This window comes from Haplochromis burtoni, unplaced genomic scaffold (assembly GCF_018398535.1).
Source record: "Haplochromis burtoni strain Fernald_Lab_line unplaced genomic scaffold, NCSU_Asbu1 Contig_183, whole genome shotgun sequence".
NCBI lineage: Eukaryota > Metazoa > Chordata > Actinopteri > Cichliformes > Cichlidae > Haplochromis > Haplochromis burtoni.
This window is the reverse complement of record NW_024582544.1, coordinates 640,901-664,380: the sequence shown is the minus strand read 5'-3', so window position 1 is coordinate 664,380 and position 23,480 is coordinate 640,901. Positions and strand designations below refer to the sequence as shown.

The 23,480-nt window shown below is 39.8% G+C and overlaps 3 protein-coding genes across 5 annotated transcripts; 1 reads left to right on the top strand and 2 right to left on the bottom strand.

Annotated features, from left to right (window-relative positions):
• Positions 1 to 1,906: 1,906 nt before the first annotated feature.
• On the bottom strand, positions 1,907 to 7,119 carry ccdc51 (coiled-coil domain containing 51). Of its 2 annotated transcripts, none has more exons than XM_005938855.2 (7): positions 7,012 to 7,119; positions 6,444 to 6,524; positions 6,163 to 6,370; positions 5,922 to 6,059; positions 5,641 to 5,805; positions 4,687 to 4,893; positions 1,907 to 4,096 (listed from the first exon to the last, which is right to left on the bottom strand). In XM_005938855.2, exons 2-7 carry the CDS (start codon positions 6,446 to 6,448, stop codon positions 3,533 to 3,535), a joined length of 1,287 nt encoding a protein of 428 aa, XP_005938917.1. In that variant the 5' UTR covers positions 6,449 to 6,524; positions 7,012 to 7,119; the 3' UTR covers positions 1,907 to 3,532. The 2 variants fall into 2 exon arrangements, with proteins under 2 accessions (XP_005938917.1, XP_005938922.1); XM_005938860.2 differs by having other exon boundaries at positions 6,163 to 6,364.
• An 8-nt stretch (positions 7,120 to 7,127) lies between these two features.
• Positions 7,128 to 10,610, top strand: tma7 (translation machinery associated 7 homolog). The gene is made up of 4 exons (XM_014338942.2): positions 7,128 to 7,251; positions 8,117 to 8,172; positions 8,727 to 8,814; positions 9,915 to 10,610. Exons 1-4 carry the CDS (start codon positions 7,236 to 7,238, stop codon positions 9,947 to 9,949), a joined length of 195 nt encoding a protein of 64 aa, XP_014194428.1. The 5' UTR covers positions 7,128 to 7,235; the 3' UTR covers positions 9,950 to 10,610.
• Positions 10,611 to 10,737: 127 nt separating this feature from the next.
• LOC102298468 (deoxyribonuclease-1-like 2) lies at positions 10,738 to 22,934 on the bottom strand. Of its 2 annotated transcripts, none has more exons than XM_042225827.1 (10): positions 22,802 to 22,934; positions 19,452 to 19,537; positions 18,463 to 18,551; positions 17,778 to 17,858; positions 17,438 to 17,550; positions 15,642 to 15,754; positions 15,260 to 15,417; positions 14,908 to 15,004; positions 13,328 to 13,400; positions 10,738 to 12,859 (listed from the first exon to the last, which is right to left on the bottom strand). In XM_042225827.1, the coding sequence occupies exons 2-10, from the start codon at positions 19,530 to 19,532 to the stop codon at positions 12,363 to 12,365; spliced, it is 1,302 nt and encodes a 433-aa protein (XP_042081761.1). In that variant the 5' UTR covers positions 19,533 to 19,537; positions 22,802 to 22,934; the 3' UTR covers positions 10,738 to 12,362. The 2 variants fall into 2 exon arrangements, with proteins under 2 accessions (XP_042081761.1, XP_005938915.1); XM_005938853.3 differs by having other exon boundaries at positions 10,738 to 12,982; positions 22,802 to 22,931.
• Between the last annotated feature and the right edge of the window lie 546 nt (positions 22,935 to 23,480).

Below are 23,480 nucleotides of genomic sequence, written 5' to 3'. Positions count from 1 at the left end.
CTCATTCTGAAGATAGGAATACTCCAACCATTTTTGCCAAACTGTCAATCTGAAACGTATCCATAGGCTGTTTTACAGGCTGGTCTCTGGACTTGTGTTGTTTTTGTTGTTGTATGACAAGATGACACTCTGTAAGCTTGGTTAGCTGGTCGATGAGCTGCACAGGTAAAATGTACAGACACAAATAACTGCTAATTAGTGCTAAATAACAGGTAGACAAACTGAAGCACATATTTCTGAGATGGCCAGTACTTCACAGGAAGTCATGTTATTATTCAGACAATTCTATTTAAAATCCCCCAAAATAGAACAACAGCACAAACACGGCGGGGTTCCCACTTTTCAGCATGTTCCATGAAGCCATTTCTAGAAGACAGAAGGATGTAAACTCATCATGAGGCTGCTGCTGCCTTGAGAGAAACTTGTGATGGCATAGTTTCAAGGAATAGAGTCAAGCATACAATATGTTTGCTGTTGAGAGACTTTCAGTCACGAGAACAGCACCGAGATGCTTGGATGTGAGTCTTTGGGACCTTTTTCGGCATGAAGTCAGGAACAAGAAGGGAAAAGGTCAAACACTATAGACGTTCTCCTTACAAAGTGAGCATCACACTTCTTTACGCATCTCATCTTTATTTTGTGGTGTTTTTGTGATACGATTCAATTTGCTTCTGCAACACTGCAATTTCAAATTTTACTGAGATCTTTGCGTCTTAACAGATGACCCAACATGCACTGAGTTTTAAGCGCTGACTCTCTTTCCTCTAAGGAGGAATGCTTTGTTTTTGTTTGACTCATTCTTCTTCCTCAGCACCTGTGTTTCCCACCATGCTCAAATGTCTTCATTTCTCTCTGGGATTCAGTTTGTTGTGCAAGAAGAAGCTAATGTAGCCCCAGTCAGAGGTCTGATGAGCTCACTCCATAAATACTTTGTTTCTAAGCCAAAAGTCTTTGCCATGATTAAAATTTTAATCCTTTTCAGCCCAAAATATTTATTGAGCTTCAAAGAGCTTAAAGAACAAGTTTATTTTCCAAATCACCATCAACATTATTCAGTTAATAAAAATGAGTGTGTGTCCTTGTTCTAAATAAAGACCAACACCTGCTGCAGTAGATTTGCAAAGAGACGCGCCAAATGTGGACGCGTGAACATGCAAACTTTCCTTGTTTCTACAACACGTGACATGCTTTAGCTACAAGGATTTACTCACAGTCGCTTTCATTTTTAAAAGAGAAAGATAATGCGCACAAACCAGTTCTTCCAAACAAGACTTTCTTTGTTTTGTCCGTGAAGGTTTCATGAACAATGCTTCAGCAATTAAAGTCACCAGAAGCAACACTGTTAGAATAAATTCAGACCAATAAAAAAGTTTTATTTTGAACTGTGACTCGTGCAAAGGCCAATAATAAAAATATAGAGCTGGTAATGAGCATAGCAGGTTGTCTTTAAGGACTATAGGGTCATTCAGGATAAGCGTCCCCTCCCTTGAATGAGCACAATATGCTGTGCAGCGATAAAAAGCAGCGTAATAGCGGCCTTTCCGACTTGTTCAGCAGACCGGAGAAAGTTGAGAGCAGCGTGCTCCATCAGTGTTAAGCTGCTGCCCCCTACTGGTGACAGAGGGCATTACACATTAAGCCTGAAAGTTTTGTTTCAGTTCTAAAAGCTGATCTGCGACAGATGTATAACTTAGGCTTTTTGTGTGTATAAAATATCTTTCTTCATAAAGAATTTCTATGTTTGCTGTGATGAATGATAACAAACTGAATATATTTGTATTTAGTGTTATTATTCAGACATAAGAGCCATTTAAAGACAGTTTTTCTTTCACGAGTTGTTCAGGTAAACAAAGGAAGACAGACATTCAGTATTAGCCTGCAAATCACTCTCTGCAACAGCAGTTTCTTCATATGGATGTTTAATAAACAAGGATCATCGCTCAGTTCAGCACAAATAATCAGCTACATAACAGCCCGACACCAACATGACGGCACACGGGTTCAAGTACTGGAGAGGGTTAAGAGGGTGTTACACTGCAGTGCATAGGTGTGGTTGTTCTCAGGTAAATATTTAGTTTTATCTAAAGAACAAAATATATTTTGAAGTCCATCTCAGTGACTTTTCTCATGTTAATGAAAACACAGTTCTCATTATTGTTCGTTTCTATATTTATCCTCATCTTAAACACAATATTATGTCCCATGAAATCAAAGATACAGGTTTTCAGATCTAAATCTAAATGAACATGTCTTTCCTTACATACTAAAATTTCAGCTCCCTTCAGTTTTCCATCCTGCTTTAGCTTGGAGGTGAATGCCAGTGGTGCAATCATGACCTGTGATGTGGTCCCTCTGAGGTTCAGCTGGTCAACTAACTACATCCAAGGCTGACGAGTATAAGGCTGAATCAAGACGCTGAAAACTCACATGGCACTGCAACCACCTGGCCCCACATCTGATTATGTCCCATTTCTACTTCTGTTTGACGGTGTTGACATCTACAAGTCTTGATTTTATTATTTTTGAGCTACTACTTTGTTCTCTGTATGCCGCCTTCTCACAAAGTACAGAAAATCTGAACTCTTGCACGGTAAGATGCTTTTTGGCAGTTTTTTCTGATTTATAATTAAAGTATAATGGAAAGATAAGTACATAGGATATATGCACCACAAAAGGTTTGTCAATACCAGCCTTGAAGTTATCATAATTGATAAAGATTTTTTATCTAACTCTGTCTTTGTGGTCCACTCTTACTGCCGTTGTAGCATTATTTTCAGCTACAGCAGGCAGCTGATTTCAGAGGAGAAAGCTCTCAAGTGTATTGACCTCCTTAGTACCAAAGACCACACAGAGACATTTAGAGACCAGCTTTTAAAAGAAGTGGAAAACTTAGCAGCAAAAGACACGAGAGAATGAACATGGGTAAGAAGCAGGAATAATAAGGCCCCATGAATTTGTCTGTATCAGCTAATCAATCAACCCAAGTCACCTAAACAATGTGCTGGAGAACTCGAGTCAGACTTACCATAGTTTTGTATCTGTAAAAGTACAGAATATCACATCAGTTAATTTTTTTTTCTTCAGAAGTCTACCTTTTACTTATTATTCTTTTATTTAAACCTATAATGCTAAACTATAATAACCCAGACTCAAGTTTCTTGTGGATATTTGTTGAGAAGTCTGATTCAGCGGTTTGTTCAGTTTAGACAACAAACATCATTTTTAGTTGTTGTAATGTGGGATTCTCTTCTAAGCTGCTAAACGTGACATTCACCAACAGCGCTCCTGTTTATCTGCCAGCTTGAGATCAGTGAATTTTAAATATTTAGAAGCAGTTAAAATAAGTCCTCAGCCTCATTAGTGCAGTAAGCAGCAGAGGTAGATAATAAACCCAAATCAACACCTGCAGCCAGTTTATTAGATAAACCGAGTTCACTGCGGTTTGTAATTTGCACTCATTTGTTCAGATTATTAGTCCCAGTGCCCGATAGTGTTCCCGTACATTTACATATTCAAACTGGAGGTATCGTATCTAACCAGTTCCTCTGAGCAGCAGGTAGACAGCAGAGATGGTGATGGCAGTGGCGGTGTAGGCAAACACTGCATTATAAAGATTGGTGGTCCTGATTTGTTCTCCCAGAGTCCTCTGAGTCTCCTCCAGACTCCTCACCACTGCCTCAGACTCAGCTCTCTCTGGTCTCTCATGTAGCAGCTGACCAGCTTGTGTCTGAAGCTGTGGTTTGGTCTCCAGCAGCTTCCTCACGGTTGACACTTCACTTTCAACTTTCCCAAGCCCTCGTTCCAGTTGTCCCAGTTTTGGTGGCAGGGACTCTAAGAGGGACTCGGTCCTTTTGCTTCCAGTGTGGAGATCTTTTAAGGCTGAAACAGACACAGAGGGCGAGTGTGGGGCTGTGCCTTCTTTGTCCTGGCGAACAGCTCTCCTCTGTGCGAAGGTTTCACTCAGAGCAACTCTGAGACTGTCAATGAGCGTTCGGAGCTCGTCCTGCTGGGAGCGATGGTTTCCAGCCTGGATTTTCAGGGCTTCCTGCAGGCTCTCTGGACCTTTCTGGGCCTCCAGCAGCAGATTCTTCAGCTCCTGCAGAGGAGAAAAGAGAACGTATATGAGCTGAAATAACTGCTGTCTTGGTGAGGATCAGATAAAGGCAAGTGTTAATTACAGATGGGTGACATATTAAAGGAAAAACCTACATTAAGGAGGCTAGTCCAGTCATTTTTCTAACTTAACCTGTTTTTAAGTCCAAAATTGGCCTCATGAAGGCTCTCTTAAAGGAACATGGCAGTAGGTTTTGCATAGCAAACCTTCCAGAAACAGGAACTACAGTGCTATTGGGTATGGGTATAGTTCCTGAGAAAGTCCACCACTTACTCCGTTTCACTCGCACTTTCAACAACGCTTGTGAACTGTTCTCATTCATCTTTTTCATTTTCTTATTTCTTGTTGGCATTTATAACAGTAAAGCTAAAAACATTAATAAAAAAATATGAGACACTTTTCAAAAACAGGTACAAAGCTTCACATTGTTGTTAGTGTTTAGTAAGACCCAGAGTTTAGGGGAGGGTGTTGGAACAGCGCCAGCGCAGTTGCTTCAGGTAAAAAAAAAAAAAGAAAAAGAAAAAAGAATCGGTGCACTGAATGATGTCCCCTAGTGTAGCACCCCTCCTCACCTGCAGGCGGACTCGGTTCACGTATGTTGACCCCATGACTCCGATCAGGGCTCCGAGCACCGAGCCAATGATGGACCAGTTCTTGGTGCGTTCTGCTCTCGTCCTCTCCTTCTCGTGGCTTCCTCTAACGGCCGCAGAGAATAAAGCAAACTTCTCCCTCTCTGAACCCTCTGCATTCTCGTACGCTGTCCGGAGGCGGCGCTCCTCCTGCAGTGACAGAGAGGTGGGGTTCAATTCAATCTTCTTATCCGACATCATTAACCTCCTAGGACCTGGCGTCCACATATGTGGACATCACACTTTGGGTTATTTAGACCAAAATACTCAATTTTGCTCTACAAGGGCCTGATATCCACTTACGAGGAAACTATAGAAACTTTAAACGAATGTCTAACGAATGTTAGAAACCAAAATCAGGTAAAAAAATAAAAATAAAAACCTGGTAATTCTTTGTTCTTACATTCATTGGGTCCCAATACGCCCAAATATCAAAGAGTAATTAAAAATGCATGCCATGGAAGAGTTCAGGTCTTAGGAGATTAATGATGTATGATTGTATAATGTGAACTGTGGTTAACTCAAAATAAAAGCACTTCCACTTCCACTACTGACCTCAAACCAACTATAAAACCTAAACCAACAATTGATGGACCACATGTTGTTATGGAAGTCTCGACCTCAATTAAAAATAAATCAAAGATTTGTTTTTAAATCAATGCTTAATAGTCTCCAACAAACCAGTGATACCTGCAGTACGGTATTTAATTTTATTTCTTGTCACTCATGGCAGTAAAGTGAATCTCTGTGGTTTTTGGACTGTCTGTGAGATTATGGTTTGTTTTAAACAAACCATCTGAAAAACAAATTACAACAAAAGCGACATGAAATTTAAGACATTTAATTTTTAATGACTCAAGGACATGGGTTTTGTGTATTTTAATAGCTTCAGCTCACTTGTAGGAGTTTGTGCTCCATTGTGGCCAGTTCCAGGTAGTGTGGCTCCTCCCTTGAGACTCTGTCCAGTCGGTCTCTGATCTCCTTCAGCCTGCCCTGCTGAGCCTCCAGGCTAGCATGAGCCTCACGAACTATCCCTCTGGCCACCATGAATGCTGCCTCAGCCTGGAAAATACAAAGATCTGTCAGAGAACTGTATAACAAGCACCTGACATTCCTTATTCATTATCCACTAAGTCATGTCGGCACAGACTAAACTTGGACGCCGTGTTTTTACTGACCTCAGTGACCTTTGTCTGAGCCTCGCGGACCTCATTCAGCCCCACAAACTCCTCATACTTCTCCCACCAGTGGTTTACTGTGGCAGTGGCTGCTTGAGCCGACCTCTGACTCCACTGCCGCCCAAACTCACCTGCATGCTTAAAGATAAAGAGAAGAGAGAAAAAGGATGACAGTGTTCAAATTTGTTTCATTGTGTTTTGAAGTTCTGCTGTTACCGTAAGAAGAAGATCCTTTTTGTACCTGTAAGACAGTCAAGGCACGCTCCTTCAGAAGCTCTGATCCTTTTTTCCCTTCAGAAGGGGAAGGCTTGTTTGGAGGTGGTGGCGGTGATGAACCAGGCTGATGGAGAGCACTGTAGGTTCGTACCTGAGTGAGTTTGCCAGGCAGTGAGTAGCGGGACAGACAGCATGAGCCATGAACCCAGAGATAGATCTGAGCCCCTCTGTACCTGACAGAGTAAAGATAACATTAACCAGTTATATTTACAATCACAAATACAGATACAATGCTCACACCAGTACCTCATTGAGCAGAGCAGCAGCAGTACAGGTTAAGAATAGTCAGAGATTGACCGTCACAGCAGCCAACACTGGAACAGGCACCTGGGAGAATAAAGGGAAAACAATTTAATTTGATTAACTATAAGCTTTATAAGATTTGTGGCATCTTGCATAAGGCAGTCAGCAGGGGGTGTGCTGTTGTAGAAGACAGACCATCTAGTAATATGGAGCTTCTTCGGATAACTTTTAAATCTCCCAGAAATCCTGCTTAGTAGTAGTGGTTATAGGCACGCTTTCAAAGGCCATTCAGGCACAGTGAGAGCTTAGTCTGCCAATAATAAGTCAAACTCGTTCCCAGTGGGTGCAGGACCTCACGAGCACTGCACTTTGTCACAGATTCGGTTCAAAAAATGTCTGGATATCATTTTAAATATATCAAGAGTACTTTTCCACCAAGGTTACCTACTTCCTAGCTAACTAGATGTTGCTCCATGTAGCTACCGGCTAGCTGACTTTTCATAAGTTTTAAACTGTTTTGGGACTCTGATGATACTGTTATGTACAAAACGATATAACAGAGCAAACATACCCGTTTTCTTCAATTATGTCAGCGGACGCATAAGACACGAATTACGTTTCTTTAGGGTAACAGCATTGTAGCATATTGATGTCAAGAATTTTCTTTGAGACAGGCAACAAGCGGTCATTCTATTTCCGGTTCAACGGGGACCTAACAGCGCGGATTAGCGAGAAGTACCAGTTGTCTTCGCAGCAAACTTTCCTTTCCTTTAAATTTTATAACAAACTGTAACCATGTCTGGAAGAGAAGGTGGGAGATTGCTTCATTTGAGATTCGTCTGTAAAATCTGCACATCTTAAAAGATACTGACGATTTTCAGTTTAGCACGTTTATAGTGGGCTAATGCTAGCTGCCGCTAAAGATAACGTTTTCTCTGACCAATCGGCAGTTAAAAATGTGCCATATTACGATTTTTTTTCTGTTTTGGGATATACATACGGAAGATAGAAGATATTTTCAGGCCATTTTTAAATTATTGGGACCGAATGGACCATTCGGCTTATAAATATTCTCTCAGGCAACAGACAATATAAACGAAATATTTAAAATTTTAAATATATTCCTTCTTCTTTCTTCGAATAACCCGTGGTGGTAACTAACGTTTGTATTCGAGGCTCAAGGTTTCGCGGTCATCTGGCTGCCATTTAAGTTAAAGCAGATTTTAAGGAGTTTAGGTTAATTTTTTTTCCAAGCAAACAATAAAAAAAAAAAAAAGTCAAGAACGCTGTGTTGACGTAATGACGTAACTTGGATCATATTCCTTCGTATATTTCATTTTTATTCACTGACTATTGTTTATTAGATATTGTAGATTTAGTTATATTTTCTATTTTATTTTCATAACAAGGTAATGAAGATTGTCTAAACTTAGTCAATTTATTTTAAAGAGAAACGTTCAGACATTGTAGTCCATTGTTATAGAATGCAGTTTTTTCCCCACTGTTTTTATTAGTATACTTTTACTTTGTGGATCTGTTCTTTAAATACGTTTGCCTAGCTTACGTTTTCATATTTTGTATCTACTTATTGTGTTATTTATTAATTTACTTTTATAGTTCTGAGTTTCATTTTGCTCTCACTGTATTTATGTATCTATGTAAATTTTATTTCTCAGGAGGTAAAAAGAAACCACTGAAGGCTCCCAAGAAACAGAACAAGGACATGGATGACGTATGTATCTGGCTCTTTTCCCCCCTCACCATAGACTGTGTAAAACATTTAATATCAAGCCCCTAAATCATTTGCATCCCTTTGTAATCAAGATAACATGGATAAGAAGACATTTACATTGCATCATTGCAATATTTTATACATTTCGTTTTTGTTTATTTTTTAAAGTAAAGCTGTTTTCACAGATAATTTGATACATAAACTTTGATGTATGGATCATTTCGCTAACCCTTTATATTTTTTGTGATCTACTTTGTCATTTAATTCTGCTTTAGTAACCTGTATTAATGCCCATTGAAAATTAGAACTGGTGATAAAAATGTATTCCTTAACTTGTTGATAACAAAATCAAATCAAATCATTGTTACACAACCCAGTGCGATGTCTTCAGGTGTCAGCTGAGAATCTGATAAATGGAAATCAGATGAAATATAAATTTTTGTTATTTGACTGAAGGGAAGAAATATTCAGAGGTAAATGTCAGCTGTGGCTTGGAATGAGCTGAGCATAAGACAGAAGCGTAGAAAGATTTTAGATTGTATGTGTCTCCGTAGGATGATGTAGCCTTCAAGCAGAAGCAGAAGGACGAACAGAAGGCCCTGGATGCGTTGAAAGCCAAAGCATCAGGAAAAGGACCTTTAAGTAAGAGCTGTGTTTGTATTTGTAAAGAATTATGCACAAAAACAAGAAGTGAAGAAATGCACCAGATTTATGTACTCCCGCAACTACTGCTACACTGCTCCGTGATCAGGTGCACACAGGAGTGATAAAATGCAAAATACATACTCAAAGCACAAGTTACAAGTGGAGTAATATAATACATGAATAATACCAATAATACATGAATAATACCAATAATACATGAATAATACCAATAATACCTGAAAACCTCCAGCCCCAGTCCCACGCACAAAAAACAAACCAAGAAAACCCACACACTATAAAACCTTTGTGTCTATATCCACCCAACATTCAATCACCAGACCATCCCACGTATATAGAAACAGAAAAAATCCGGATCAGGTTGAATTTATTAATTTTGTTTCATAATGACAAACCTTACATATTTCCAAACATACACATCATGATCATACACACCAGCTGTGGTGTTTCTATAACTGATACGTTACCAGCACACAGTGAGAGTTCAGGAATACAGTGACTTCAGCAGAGTGCTGAGCTGCAGGATTCAGGTGATCTGCCAATTTCTGTAGCCATTTCAGTTTTCAGGGTTCACTTTTTTTCAATTTTCTTATTTCCGTCCATAGACTGCTTTCAGATGTTTGTCAACTTGGTAGCTTAACCTTGCTTAACATTTCTTACCATGGCTACAGTGAAAGCCTCAGGTTAGCCCTGGTGTTTCACTGTACAGCTTGTACTTTCTCTGCAGGTCAGGAAACTGAAACAAACCCCAAACTTGCAGCAAATTTAGTCCAAAGTAGACCTCATGTCTCTCTGATGTTTGCGTCTCCTTTAAAATTCAAATATTTTATACTTTGTTTATGCTATTTTGTTTTGATTTCAGACTTTTTATAAGCATGCATGCCTTTATGCAGTGATCTCTTCTTTTAGAAAAAATAAAGTAAATTTATGTTATTGTTTGAGAAAACCTCTCATTTTAAAGTCTTTCAGTCATCAATATATTTTCAAACTTGAAATCTCACTGGTCACAGTTGTGGCTGCAGTTTTAATTAGATGCTTTCTAACATCCAATCTTTTTGTTTGCTTTCTCTCTCTTTCAGCTGGAGGTGGCATCAAGAAATCTGGGAAGAAGTAAAACCTGAGCTGCTGATTTTTGTTTGATCCTGTTCTCGCTTCCTTCGTCTTTTTGCTGAAAGACTACAGTTTGTTTTGCTCGTTAAAAAATAAACCGCATCAAACTCAAAACCTGCTCGGGTGCTCAACCTTTAGTGGAGTAGTACAGGGAATAAATTTAATGATGTTAGGTTTTCAAGGACAATGGCCCTCCAACTGTGATGTTTCACTCATACACACAGATCAGCCACAAATCATTATTGTGTGGAGGCGTTGGCAGTGGATCTCTTTGGGCTCTTTCTGCCCATCGAGCCTGATTAGATTGAGGTCTGGGTATTTTTGGAGGCCAGGCCAACACCTTCATGTTTCTTAAGCAGTTTTTGCTTTGTGTATAGTTCATCGTCCTGCTAGAGGAGGCTGCTGCCATGCACCAATGTTTAGGTAGGCGATGACATCCTGTTCTAATGTTGTGGCTGATCAGCGTATATTGACCAATATCTTTAAATCTAGTTATGAAATGAAATAAAGGCCTGCAGCTTAAGATTTAGAAGGACTGTAAAACTAATGTCCACTGCATTTTGTGTCCAAATGAAATTTCTAACCATCACAAACCAGCCCAAGTCCATGAGTTTTGTTATCTTGTAAAGCAGGAGATGCCAATAAAGTTTTTTGTTTTTAATTAATGCTTGTTATTATTTGTTCTTTTTAAAAATATTTGGTAAGAAATCACTTAAAGCTTAATTATCAAGCTGTGTTTAAAATAACAGTAGTGATGAAGCTTTATTTGAAATGCTATTAAAATGTTTAATCTGTTTCTGGTTTTATTAAATTAAACAACAGCACTTTAGGACTGAAGAGACAACTGAAGTGTTGTAGTTACATACAGATTAAACAAAAAGGCACATACATGCTTGTAGCATTTTTTTCAACTCAATATTTCTCATTCAGCAATAGAAACTGCTCTCAAAGTATGTATATAAAAGATGTTGCTTCAGTCTGAAAAGTGAAGCCAGTGCAGACATGTCTGGAGACAGGTCTAATAGCCAGCAGGGGGTGGCAGAAAGAGTAGTGATTGTAAAGGATTATAAAGGAAAGCGCTCACTGCTTTTCCTTTTTGACCTTAGTAAATACTTTAATGAGTTCATGGCCGCAATTGGTAGTTTCAAGTTTCACTGAACACGATATGTTTATTTTGTAAATTATGTTCTCCATTAATGTGAAAAAGCTACGCTAGATCACTCGATTTCATGTTAAGATCTACCGCGTACTTGTGACTTTGGTGAAAGTGGTAGGCAATAGCACTTTGCAAATCAGTGGATGATGTCACAGTGGCACACCTTCCGTCTTTCATCTATACAGTCTTTGAAAGCTACAACCCTGTTTATTAAACCATGAGTTAGACTCTAGCTAACAATTATAAGTAATGCTGAGCCTGAGAACAGATGTGTTAACGCTATTGTATGAAATCACTTTTCCAATATTTCCATCTCCTTTAAAGTAACTCTTATCTTGTGGATTTTGTTGTCCCAATAAATACATAGTATAAATTGTAAAATTGTGATTTTAATATTTATTTCAATTGTGTCGTGTTAAAAGCATAGCTTCACAGTCAGTTTTTTTTAATGGGTAATATATACAATTTCATTACAGTAGAAAATTTTAAAATATAAATCTTAAAGGGGACTAAGTGACAAAAACTAAATCCCTGTGATAGGTTTGTAGCATAAACCTATTCGCTGGAACGTTAAGGACAATTTAATTACACAGCAAAGCAAGACACGAGTAGGCAAAGTTTTTCATGTTTCTCGTGCACGGGAGAGAATGACAAACGCCGTTCCTTCGCTTGTCCCCAGTTGCTCTCATCTTCTCCCCCGTAACACTGCTCTTTTATTGAGGTTACATGAATATGCATAGGTGCATTAACATACGACGTATACATACACACAAAGAGTACCTTGCCTGTGCGTTGTGTAAGTGTGTGTGTGTGGGGGGGTGGGGTCAGAGTGTGACCCCATAAATAACTTCCCTAACCCTGCTGGTTTGGAAGTCCAGCAGTTCATCTAAACAAAAAGCACTTAGACTAGAACAGATACAGACAGTTTATCCTACCATAAAACAATAAGAGAAGGTATGACCTCTCCCATGCTCCCAGAATGTGGGTGTGAATGCCAGAACACTGTGGAATGCACACCAAGCCTATGCAGACTGCCAAAGATCACACATCCTATCACTACACAATCGATTATACACCTCTAAGCATATATGGTTAAATATTTCTAAGCATAAATGACAATAAACAATATAAATCTAACACCCTGAATTAGAAAAAGAGTACAGCTCAAATGAGGTCAACCGACAGGGACAGCAGGTTATACTGCTGAACTCGTCCAACCCAAAACAAAAACAAACATAAACAAACAAACGCATCACAAACTTCACATCCTCAAATACAGAAACGACTTAGCCATCTTCCCGTCAATATCATTTTCATCCTCGTCATCATCATCTTCATCCTCATCGTCTTCATCCTCATCATCGTCGTCAGCTGGTTCCACATTCTTGGCGCCTTTGGCTCTGTAGGCAGCCACTTCCATCTCATATTTTTCCTTCAGTTTGGCGTACTTGGCCTCATAGGGGGCCTTTTCTGTGGTACTCATCTTTTTCCACATCTCACCAAAATTCTTGGCGATGTCAGTGATGGAGATCACCGGGTTATCCGCCTTGATCTTTTCACGGTGTTCAGAGGTGAAGATCAAGAAAGCAGAAGGTGGCCTTTTGGGCGCGTTGGGGTCCTTCTTCTTCTTCTTCTTGCCCTTCTTGGCACCTGCAGGTGGTACATAGGACTTCATCTCCTGGTCATACCGGCGCTTGTCATTCTTGGCCATCTCTTTGAACTTTGCCTTCTCCTCAGGTGACATGGACTTCCATTTTTCTGAGCACAGTTTGGAAACCTCTGTTAATATTACTTTGGCTTCTGGGTGCTTCTTCTTGTGCTCCTTATAGAAGTCCGCAACAAAGAATGCGTAGGCGGGGGGTTTTCCTTTCGGCTTTTTGGCTGCAATTAATTTGCTCTAATTAATTAATTTTAAACATGTTTGCATGTATAAATATTTTCTTTGAGCAGAAAGTTCATATCACACTTTGAACATGTCAGGAAAAAACAAATTCTGCATCTAGTTGATTTTGAACTCACTCTCTGAACATAATCTGCATATATTCAACGTAAGCATATCTTTCTAACAAATGTCTAAAACGTGTGTAAGTTTTATTTTTTACATTTTTGGGAAAGATTAAAAAAAAAACATTTCTTAATAAGAATGAAAAACTGACTTCACAATTTTAACAGGTCTTGTAGTATTATGGTACATAAGCCTTGGATATGTATAAATATCCTGCTTACCGTTTGTTTCATCTGTCTCAACTATGGACTTCAACTCAACCTCCACTGGATAATGGTCACTCACTTTCAGAGCCTGCAAAAGAAACAAAATGTACTGATTAATAGTTTTTGAACAAATATCGAGGTCTAGCTGAATGTCCCCATGAATCAGCGGTTTGTGCATGGGGTATGTTGTCTGGGGTTGCTAGGGTCTTACAAAAGCAAAATGGTGTTGGGTAAGAGGCCAAGAGAGTTTTTCACAAAACCCTATGAGGACACACTCAAGGGACCAGTTTACCCTCCTGGGACAAGGTTAGGTCTGGGGTGAGAGCTTGATGCTGTGCACCTGGTGTGCAGGTTCAGCCTGAAGAGGCAAAACCTAATGACAGTGACATGATCCTGGGCCATGTTGGCCCAGCATTCTTAGTTTTCATGTGTTTTGGGTTTTGTTCTTTATCTATGCCGTGGTTTCTAGGTTGTTCTGTTAAGATGTTCCTTATTTGATTACCCCCCGTGTGCCCCTCTGTATATCTGTGAGCCCTCGTTTCCCCTCCTTGTGTTTTATTCCATGTTTTCCCCAGCCTGTTATGTCTGTGCTCTCCTCAGGCTGTCTCTCTTTTCTCTCCAGCAATAAAGCTGTGTTTTTGAGTTCATTCCTGCCTTTGTGAGCTTGCGTTTGGGTCCTCATCCTGCCTGCACACAGCCGCAAACATGACAGACAGTATGGAAAGTATCCATACTGTCATTATGACAGTATGGATACTTTCCATACTGCAGTGGTTTACATTTTCAAAGACAATGAGCTGACAGGCCAAGGGTAGAGTCTTTGTCAAACCCAGGTCATAGAGCATAGGTGTCAAACTCTGGCCCGCTGGCCAAATATGGCCCGCAGCCTAATTACATTTGGCCCGCGAAGCCATACCAAATTACTATCAGAGCTGGCCTACTGGTATTATACAGCTAATATATATATTGTTTAGTATTAAGCTATGCTTGTTCCATATTCAGTTTTCCAGCAAAACTTATTTGAGTCCATAAGAAAAGATTCATTCTTATATCTGGAGGAAGATTTTTTTTTCCAATAAATATTCATGTTAGCCCGCGACTTTGTTCCAGTTTTGAATTTTGGCCCACTGCGTATTTGAGTTTGACACCCCTGTCATAGAGTTACCAAGGACACTTGGTGACTGTGACACTGTTAATAATTTACCCTAACCTTTTGTTTGTAAGAATAAAGGTCCCACATCACTGAACCCTCTCTTTTTGAAAGTTGAAAGCTTGCTGATTTTCAACATTTTTGTGGCCATTGATTGACGGCCTCTTAGGAATTTTAATTAAAGCCATAACACCGTACCGCAGCTGTACTTTGGTACCGTCTTTAAGCAACCATGCCAGCTTTTACACACCGAGTTCTGTTTTTCATGTCCAGCTATTTCAGTGATCTTTAAACAGACTGAGTGATGTGACAAAAACACAATTATCTGCCTTATAATTTAGTGTCTAAAACCCTTCTGACTAATCATATTCTACGTGTGATATTGCAAATAAGGCAGAGAATATAAGAGTAATTCATTTGGTGAAAAGCATTAATCAAAACAGACCTGCTTCTCATCGAGATTAAACTCCTCCTTGAAGTTGAAGGCTTTTGCAGATTCTGGTTCCACAGCATTAAGCATGTCATCTCCATAGACCACGATCCTTAACGCAGATAGAGAAAAAGACTTATTTTAAAAACCCATAATACCAAATTTAAATACATAATTAGAAAAAAGCAAGAACATTTAGCATCACTCCATTTTAATGTGGCAAAACAAAAGAATCTACTCCTCCTTATTTCAGATAATTTGAAGAAACAGCGTGATGTGTTTATTTTCTTGCTGACGAACAGATCGATACCAGTCTCACGTCTGTCGATTCAAAATAAAGCTGCAGCCAGTAGCTGCTATGCATTACCTGTCATAGGTGTTGGTGTTCTTGGTGCTTGTTGTAGTGTCGACGTTATCTCCAATCAGCCAGTGGAAGTTCTCGTCTTTACGAATGCGAATGGTCTTCATGTCATGGTCGGAAACGTACGAGCCGTCTGCATTGAAGTCACCCAAGATCATAATGTTCTGCAGCACAGACATGAAATATTTGCACTTGAGTGTTTTGCTTTAACTCCTCAATATATATTTGTTTTGTTTTCCCAGTTTAGTGGTTGGATTGGTTCATACGCCTTTTGCTACACAACTCTGTCAAAATCTACAAATTTTCACAGAAGTATGAATTCCTGCTTTCTCTGTTGTGCAACCAACCCAAGCTGCAAAGCTTTAGACACTCTCTAATTTCTCCTTACATCAGTATTCCAGTCCGTCTTAACAAACATGACGACATCGTATAGTTCATCGAGCTCCTTCACAGAGTCCTTTGGTTTGGTGTGAACTGGGATCATCACCAGGTCCTCCACAACTACAGCGAGAACACAAATACACATAGTTTACATCCATGACTCAGTAAAAGGACTAGATGTTACAGTCCCTGATAATGCATTGCTTTAAATGGAGAGACTCTTGAGGGATCTCTGTTATGAGGAAAGGCAGCCCAGAAACTTTACCAGCAGCACACATTGTTGTGTGCCTCAACTTTCGGTCTTTTACCCAGGCTAATCTGCCATTTTTTCTTCCTTGGTTAGGTTCAGGAATTAGAGATCTGATCTAGATTATCATATTAAAATTTGGGACACATTGTCAATTGTGGACCTTGGATTCATCGGGTGTTTTGGCCATTATCACTAAACACCCTCATCCACCGAGGCCCTGCCAGGGTTGATCAGGCCCTGGAGTGTGTCACTGGTTTATGTTAAATTGTTATTTCTCTTCTTTCTTCTGTTTAGTTTTCTACAGTTTATTTTCTGTCTATTCACTGCAACTGAGAAATAATACTTACCTCTTTAGCATTTATGGAGCCTCACTTCTTCAAAGGGATAGAAAAGGTGATAGAGAGAAGTAAGACAAGAGGGACAAGATAGGAGAGAGCAGAGAAGAGAGCTGGAAGGGGGGCTGGGGCTGGCTTTCCACACCTCCCCGCCGAATTGGGCTGTACGCTCTACCTCCCCACTGCCTCCCAGAAAAGGGAAGAAGAGCAGAGGGGAAAAGAGGAGAATATTTATTTTCTCTCGCAGTTAGCTGACTGCCTTAACTGCCCAAGTGATGTCAGCCCTTTTTAGGCATAGCCAGTGACTGGTCCTCTCAGCAGTGTCCTCTGATCCCAATCTCTCTAAGCAGTTTGGCTGTTGTACTGGCAACAAAGCCCCTGCACCCCACTTCCACCGGGTGCACCTTGATCTTCCAGCCTGTGTCCTCTGCCTCAACTGCCAAGTTGGCATAGCGCAGCTTCTTCCGCTCAAATGCTTCCTCAATTGCTTCCTCCCACGGTACCGTCAGCTCAATGACATACGCATGTTTTTGAGAGTTAGACCAAAGGACGAGGTCTGGTCGCAGAGTAGTTGTTACGATCTCTGTGGGAAAAATTAGCCTCTGATCCAAGTCCACTTGCATCTGCCAATCCCTGGCAGCCTTCAGCGGGCCCAGGTCCTGGGCTGAGGGGCTTGTCCTCGGCTTGTCTCCCTCCCGGACAAATGTTGATGAAAACTGATGCTCCTCTTGGTTCGTGAAAGGTTGAGCGTTGATGGATTTCCTTTTGCACTCAACTTTCTCGGCTAGACACCTGAGGACCTGGTTGTGAATTTGTGCTTGAGTGTATCTGGGACTGTACACAGGGGGCAGGACTACATTCAAGTCTTACTGATTATTTACATTAGTGTAAATTAGTTCAAATTATTGATTGCCTTTTAATAACATTTATGAAATAATTATATATTACTTAATTACCCTAAAGTTAAAACCAGCTGATTTTCTCTCCATACAAATACACACTTCCCCATAATGTGTAAACAGATTTAGGTTATCACAGCTTTAAAAAAAAAAACCTGGACCAGAGACTCATCTGTACATCAGGTTACATAAAGGTGCAGCCAACAGGAAGGCCACAGAAGACATAGTATCAGCTTTAAAGTGAGCTGTTACACTGATTACACACAAGCTTAACTCCCTGTTGATCCTTGCATTTGTTTCCATGACAAACATATCCTACCTGTATTGCTGCATCTTAATTTCAGGATGTAGGGGTCTCTGTTAATAACATCTTTTCCTGTTGTTGCCTCTTCATTAAACTGCTCATGGTTCACCAACGTAACCACATCACTTCTACACACACACACACACACACACACACACACACACACACACACAGTGTGGATGTTAATAATATAGTCATTTCAACTCTGGCTCTGAGCAATGAAACACTGTCCACCTGCTTCCACTGCACCAAGGCCCGGCAGAACTGTGAATCATGCAAAGCTGCTCTAGTGAGTTCAAGAATAAAAATTTGAAGCTGCAAATGAACAGGATGTGTGTTGTCAGTGAACTCTCACTTGTAGATGAACATGAACTGCTCCTTGTAGCGTGTACTGCCCAGACGATCACTGATGTTATAGGTGTATCCCTCGTGGACTCTGAGAAGATATAAGTTGAGAGAAATTTTGTATAATTCTTTAATTTTGGTCCATTAAATCATGTTATGTCCTCTGATTCTCTGAAAAGAATTGGTTCAGGATGAATGTGCAACGCTTTAGTGAAACATTACCTTTTCATTTAACACAAAAAGCAGGTCAAAGTTGAATTTTTTACATTCATTCAAACTTTATTTCCAAATTACATTTTCCCTGACAATAAGATGAACATGACTAACAACATAAATTGTTAACATCAGCAGTTTTTAGTGTTGTCATTACAGCTGTCACGCTATCAGACTTTAATACATGATTATTGAAGCCGAAAGAATTCCTGATAATAATATTATTGCATAATACTATTATACAGATGCTGCCAATAAGTGTGCTATTTAAAAAAATAAATATACCATTGTGTTTATAATACACAAATAACTTCAGAAGTAACTGTGTAAATATTCTTTAATATAATAATCCTTAAAAATCGTAATCATTTTTGGTTACCATGAGAAAATTGTTATTCTTTGGGCCACCATCATCATGCTTAAACACGAGCACCCTAAATGATAATAACAGTGATGATGCTGGAAACAAAGCATTTCCTTACTTGTTGAGTTCTTTCATGAAGATTTCTATGGACTCTCTGCTGGCGTCCACCACCTCCAGGATCAGAATGATGTCATATCGAGACACAATCTTTGAAACAGAGAGAAAAAAAGCTGAACTGATCAGATGCGTTACTACCTTAAAGATAATTGTTCAGTTAAGATTTAGCTCTTCCAGATATGTAAAATATAAACTGACATTTTTCTGTGTTTTTAAAAAAAATACTTATGTACATATTCTGAGTTGCAACAATAAAGCTGAAGAGGTATCAAAAAAGACAGAGATGGGAACAATCAGAGAAATGCTGAGTGACTTAAATTGTGTGGTTATAGAGGTAATGGTGGTTCTGTGAATGAAGGGCAAGCTGCCACTGAGCGTGGTTACTTGAAGGGACAACAGGCCAGTGGATCCACGTTTAAATTAACACACCCTGATTGTGTGTTTGCTATTGTGGTTCCTAAACAGCCGACACTCAGGGCGGCTGACCTGTACAGTGGCTTGTTGACTAAATATGAAACAGATCTAATACAATAACAATAATAAAACATGGGTTTAAGCAAAGAATTGGAAATGTAACCTCATCACCAGAATAAAAGTAAAGTAAAAACCAGTGATTCAATGATACAGCAAGAAACCACAAGTCAAAATACAACTTACTCCATGTATTTCAGTATATTTTCAGATGCATATATAGGATTACATTTTTACTTAAACAGTGAGTCCTGATACTTATTTTACCACTTTGCAACTCAGCTATTTAATAGAAAGTTTTTATATAATACTTAATTACTTAAATACTTAATAATTGGTAGGAGGGCTGGACTACTTTTCTACATTGTTATCGCCCTCGGTCTTCTTATGTGACAAAAAGGCAAAGCTTACTATTTTGTCACATTATCAGACATTTTAATGAAAGCAGCAGCCAGACCTGCAGGTCATGTACAGTTTTGTAAGGTGAAAGTATGTGTGGGCTTTTATACTGGTTATTACCTTAGTCAGGATTTCGAGGACATCAGGGTCTGACACTTTCTTCTTTCCAAACTTCTTAATGTTAAAAGATGCTATTTTCATGATGTCTGCAAAAAGAGGACAAGCATAGCAATCAGAATTATTGTCTGAAGGCCAAGAAAAATTCCCAACAGATATTCCCATTTTTCCAAGTGGACCATTATTGCTTTTGCCATACTGGTCCACTTGATTGTCATAGTTTGTTCGATCTACCCGAGCACCCAGCCCCGGACACTGAGAACCACCAACGGGTGGGAGCATCAGCCACTTGCAGCGAGCGTAGTTGGGGAAGATAGGCGTTGTATAGGAATTTCTTTTACTTATATATTAATCACATTATTTTATCGTATAATGCCTTGGTGCCACTGGATTTTAACATGTCTCACACTCATACAGTAAGACAAATGGTGGGGTCTAGTACGGACGTTGGGGGAAGCAGACAGCTCAACAGAAAGAAACCTTTGTCTCTTTGAGGACTCTGGGAGGTAGCAAGGGAGTGTGAAACAGCTGTGTACTGCCTTTTGTTCCTGAAGAAGGTATTTAACTGGGAACCATGTTAGGCTCAGTTATACTCATCCAACATGGAGGCACACAGAACTAAACACTGCACACACACTCATACTCCCCAAAAATACTCTGTACCCCAAGGTCCAGGGACCCCCAGAAGAGCAATCCACCCCCAGACCCAGGAAATGGTTCCATTTACTCTGGGGTGGAGACAAGCAGACTGCCCCCAGTCCTGCAGCAGCAGGAAGGCCCAACAGCCCAGACCCCAACCAGACGGCCAGTTCCTTCTCCCGCACCCTGCCCCAAATGGCGCACAGAGAATGGGGTTATGAAGACCCCATACAAGGGGCATGGTACCAATGACCCTCTGTCAGATAGCAGCTGGCCTCAGCACGGCCCCTCCTGAGAACCCTCAATGTCTACATGTATTTAAAATTGAGAGGTGGGCACCTGCACCAGAGGTGAGGCTGAATAAACAAACTCTGGGCAGCTTTCCAAATCGGCTTGCCTGAGGCCTTCATGAAACACTACAAAGTTCATATTTTCTGCAAATAATCCATGTTTTTTCCCCACGGGACAATTTAAATGTTTGATAGTTGTTTGAGTTGTACAACAGGTGTATTCACCTTTATGGAGAAACTGATAGGATGGACATAAATACATAAAATAATTAATGAAATCAAGTATGAAAGATTAACCTGAAATAAGTAAAAGAAAATCTTGTTCAGACTCCAAAATACATGAATACATTTTAACCTGTTTTTAAATTAGTGTTTGATTAAATCAGATGATTTTTTTCTGTGTTTATTTTTATTTTTAGTCGAAATGTATCTTTTGATTTTAATTTTTCTATTGCATTTGTTTTTCTTATTTGAGGACCTTTCTAAACAACATTAAACATTTTGGAGTTTGTTTTTTTGCTGCTGCTGACGTATTTTAACAAATCAGTAAGCTCTTCTCAAAATCCTCCCCACTGAGATCCCTCACATTAGTGTGAGGAACGAAGACAGGAAACCTGTTCTAACAGGTTCAGTCTCCGTCTTTACAGCACTGCTTTCCAAAGCCCCGTCTCCGTTGAGCTGAGTCTATACCTGCAGCTTTACATCAATACTGCACCTTGAATACTCTATCAGTGACTCATATACACTTTGTCCTAACCCACGTACCAGCCAACAAATGTAAAAGGAAATTAAAGGGTTTACTAGAAGTCAAAACACAGTGGGTGTGACACTGACTCCATGCAGCAGTTGTGAGTCTCCAGTGATGCCTTTTCCTGCCAGATATGCTCCTTATAGAAGCAGCTTCTTCAGTTTAACCATCAGCTGTAGGGAGTTTTAATCATTAGAATTAAAGGATCTAAGCCGTCATATATGGTTTTAAATAAAGACTTCAGGTCATGTACAAGGAATGTTTACGACCTAAACACTTTCTACCCTTTCATCAACATGACATTAATCAGAGATGATACTCCTAATATGCTCAAACCTTCCATTTGCAAGGTGCAGCCAATCAGAAGAGAAGTTGAAATAAGTTGATTCAGACAGGGGATGAACAGAGGCTTAGCACAAAATAAATATGGATTATTTTTAACTGAATCATGCAAAGCTACACATACAAGAAGTAGTTGATGCGTCAGCTCAACAACAGTCTAGAGAATCATCTGTACTGTGACTGATACTTGCACCTGACATTTACTGTGCTTGTTGTGTCTTTTTAACTACATTTATTAAACTATGCCTAATATGTGTTTCCTCATTCAATTTATATAACTATTTTGATTTTAACTCTAGTGTTTCTTTCACTTTGGTTCGTTCCATTTATAAATCTATTCTGACAAAGGCTGCATTCAGTTTTTCTTTTGGTATAAATGTAATACTTTAAGTACACAAGGACAAGTTAGAAAACCTCTAAGTAAAAAAAAAAAAAAGTTAGGTATGTAAGCATAGAAAAAAATGAGGCAGGTGTCTTGTTGTGATAGGGTGAGGTGCTCATCCTTTCAGGACTGCCTCTGAGCAGAGTTGGTTTTGGGTACTCGACTAGCCTGCACGCCTCCTAGATGTTTTGGGCATGTCCAAGTGGAGCAGACTGAGGACACGCTCTGCAGAATGCATCAGCTGACTTGGGGAATCCTTCGAAACGCTGGAGTGTGTGGCGGGGAGAAGGGGATCTGGAGAGGCTCAGACTCAGCTAATGGTGGAAAACTAATAAACAAAATAAAGAATGAACAGTTGTTCACAGGCCTGGGTATGAGTCCACACACATCAGGGTGGATATTAACTGTCAGTGTTCCCGCCCTGGCGCCACTTATTGTTTCCAAGTTGTGGTTTAACCGAGCACAAAAAAATGTTGTCGGACTGGTTTGCTTTTGTGCTCCTATTTAGACACCCGATCAGAAGAGATTGCAGCAGATAACAGCTGCAACAAAGCAAGCAACCTCAATCCTGATGATGTTTTGGTAAAAACTGGGAGAAGGTCAGGGGTTCGAATCCACTGAACGCCTACCCTGAGGCACCCATGAGCAACGTACCGTCCCTACACACTGCTCCCCAGGCGCTGCATTGGTGGCTGCCCACTGCCTCACTGTGTGAATGGGTTAAGTGCATTTTTCCACCCAGCAGTGGTGGTAAACTCAAAACAAGACGCAAAAAGAAACTATATCAAAATGGACCATGACAGAAAGACCAGCACTCATTTCCTGTTTCAGACACCTGCTCAATGATGACCAAGGCGCACTAACGCCAACAAAGTATCAACTACAACCCAAATAATCTCCTCTCCTTAAACTTGTCCAGGCTTTTTTCCTACTAACCTAAAGGAGCACTTACCAAATCTTTTTTTGCAGTAATACGTCCGTTAGAGGGCAGGTTCAAATGTGTTCTTGGTTCATTTCGTTTGGAGACTTGTCGGTGGTTTGCACCAATCATGTGTGGTTCTCCCTCTGGCTGCATGGATTTTTATTGGGTACTCTGGCTTACTTCCTTCCTCATTCATTCTAAATTAGCCATGTGAATGTGACTGTGAGTGATTATCTGCCTCTTTGTGTTGGCCCTGTGATTAAGATAAGATAACCTTTATTAGTCCCACACGTGGGACAACCAAGCCGGAGCATCCCTGCCTCTTTTCCCACAATCCTGTAAATTTAATCAAATCTATGGATTTGTATATTTGTATTTTTACTGCTCTGTGTAAGTTCACACTGAAATATTTATAATTCCTGCTGGACTCCTTTGTTTTTTTCTTTACTTGACTTTGACATTTGCTTTTCTTGCACTTTTTTACCTTCATTTCCTACATCTTGGCCTCTTTCATGAGCCACAGTTTGTTCCACCTCTATTTAACATTGTTCATTAAAAGCTTTCATTAAAAAACAAAAAACAAAAAAACAAAAACAGTTATGTATTCATAATAGCAGAAGGAGTCATTGTACTTTGGAAGCCTTTAAAGGGATTGTCATGGAAAAAGAAGACGAAACATGGTAATGACAAGGTAAAGGAATCAGGTTTG

What these genes read in the sequence shown, in the direction of transcription:
- ccdc51 (XM_005938855.2), bottom strand. An exon ending in GTGCCTTGACTGTCTTACAG is followed by an intron (nt 6,060 to 6,162) that starts GTACAAAAAGGA and finishes TTTATCTTTAAG; the next exon opens with CATGCAGGTGAGTTTGGGCG. An exon ending in TGGAGCACAAACTCCTACAA is followed by an intron (nt 4,894 to 5,640) that starts GTGAGCTGAAGC and finishes CTGTCACTGCAG; the next exon opens with GAGGAGCGCCGCCTCCGGAC.
- tma7 (XM_014338942.2), top strand. An exon ending in AGAACAAGGACATGGATGAC is followed by an intron (nt 8,173 to 8,726) that starts GTATGTATCTGG and finishes GTGTCTCCGTAG; the next exon opens with GATGATGTAGCCTTCAAGCA. An exon ending in ATCAGGAAAAGGACCTTTAA is followed by an intron (nt 8,815 to 9,914) that starts GTAAGAGCTGTG and finishes TCTCTCTTTCAG; the next exon opens with CTGGAGGTGGCATCAAGAAA.
- LOC102298468 (XM_005938853.3), bottom strand. Translation starts at nt 19,532, where the DNA reads ATGAAAATAGCATCTTTTAACATTAAGAAGTTTGGAAAGAAGAAAGTG. An exon ending in TCCTCGAAATCCTGACTAAG is followed by an intron (nt 18,552 to 19,451) that starts GTAATAACCAGT and finishes TCTGTTTCAAAG; the next exon opens with ATTGTGTCTCGATATGACAT. An exon ending in TGAGACAGATGAAACAAACG is followed by an intron (nt 12,983 to 13,327) that starts GTAAGCAGGATA and finishes AATTAATTGCAG; the next exon opens with CCAAAAAGCCGAAAGGAAAA.